Source organism: Chaetura pelagica, unplaced genomic scaffold (assembly GCF_000747805.2).
Source record: "Chaetura pelagica isolate M959 unplaced genomic scaffold, ChaPel_1.0 scaffold528, whole genome shotgun sequence".
NCBI classification, from domain to species: domain Eukaryota; kingdom Metazoa; phylum Chordata; class Aves; order Apodiformes; family Apodidae; genus Chaetura; species Chaetura pelagica.
The window spans coordinates 278961-280371 of record NW_009954306.1 but is presented as its reverse complement, the minus strand read 5'-3'; the positions used below and the strand labels follow the sequence as shown (position 1 = coordinate 280371).

Genomic DNA, 1411 nt, shown 5'->3' with positions numbered 1-1411 from the left:
CCCCACCCTGCCTTGATGCCCCCAGCCCTGCCTTGATGCCCCCAACCCCATGCTGATGCCCCCAACCCCACGTCGATGCCCTTGACCCCATGTTAGTGCCCCCAATGTCACGTTGGTGCCCCATGACCCCACATTGGTGTTCCTGACCCATTGTTGATGCCCATGAGCTCATGTTGGTGCTCCCATTGGATGCCCCAACCCCGTGTTGTTGCCCCCAACCCCATGCTGATGCCCCCAACCCCATGTTGTGGCCCCCAACCCCATGTTGTGGCCCCCAACCCCATGCTGATGCCTCCTGCCCTGCCTCGATGCCCTTGGATTCCTGACAGTGTCCCCAACCCTGGGTTGGGGTCCCCAGCATCATCTTAATGCCCTTGACCCCAGTGTTGGTGCCCCCAGTGTCATGTTGGTGCCCCCAATGTCGTGCTGGTGCCCCCAATAACATCTTGGTTCCCCCAGTATCACATTGGTGCCCCCAGTATCATGCTGGTGCCCCCAGTATCACATTGGTGCCCCCAAAAACATGTCGGTGCCCCCAGTATCGTGTTGGTGCCCCCAGTATCAGGTTGGTGCCCCCAATAACATGTCAGTGCCCCCAGTATCATGTTGGTGCCCCCAGTATCACATTGGTGCCCCCAGTATCATGCTGGTGCCCCCAGTATCACATTGGTGCCCCCAAAAACATGTCGGTGCCCCCAGTATCGTGTTGGTGCCCCCAGTATCAGGTTGGTGCCCCCAATAACATGTCAGTGCCCCCAGTATCATGTTGGTGCCCCCAGTATCACATTGGTGCCCCCAGTATCATGCTGGTGCCCCCAGTATCACATTGGTGCCCCCAAAAACATGTCGGTGCCCCCAGTATCGTGTTGGTGCCCCCAGTATCGCGTTGGTGCCCCCAGTATCACGTCGGTGCCCCCAGTATCGTGTTGGTGCCCCCAGTATCGCGTTGGTGCCCCCAGTATCACGTCGGTGCCCCCAGTATCGTGTTGGTGCCCCCAGTATCGCGTTGGTGCCCCCAGTATCACGTCGGTGCCCCCAGTATCGTGTTGGTGCCCCCAGTATCGCGTTGGTGCCCCCAGTATCACGTCGGTGCCCCCAGTATCGTGTTGGTGCCCCCAGTATCGCGTTGGTGCCCCCAGTATCACGTCGGTGCCCCCAGTATCGTGTTGGTGCCCCCAGTATCGCGTTGGTGCCCCCAGTATCACGTCGGTGCCCCCAGTATCGTGTTGGTGCCCCCAGTATCACATTGGTGCCCCCAGTATCACACCGGTGCCCCCAGTATCACGTCGGTGCCCCCAGTATCACACTGGTGCCCCCAGTATCATACTGGTGCCCCCAATCCCCCCCAATACCGGCAGACGCGGTGGGCGGAGCCCTATTTGCATACATTTCCATACCTCCCCCCCGCTCC

The 1411-nt window shown here is 60.3% G+C and overlaps 1 protein-coding gene across 1 annotated transcript in view; it reads left to right on the top strand.

The window, feature by feature from the left end:
- The first annotated feature begins 523 nt into the window (after positions 1 to 523).
- The window catches only part of DGUOK (deoxyguanosine kinase), a 26423-nt gene continuing 25535 nt past the window's right edge, over positions 524 to 1411 (top strand). The window contains exons 1-2 of the mRNA XM_010003941.1: positions 524 to 565; positions 660 to 725. Coding sequence (XP_010002243.1) covers positions 524 to 565; positions 660 to 725 — 108 coding nt within the window. The remainder of the gene's footprint in view (positions 566 to 659; positions 726 to 1411) is intronic.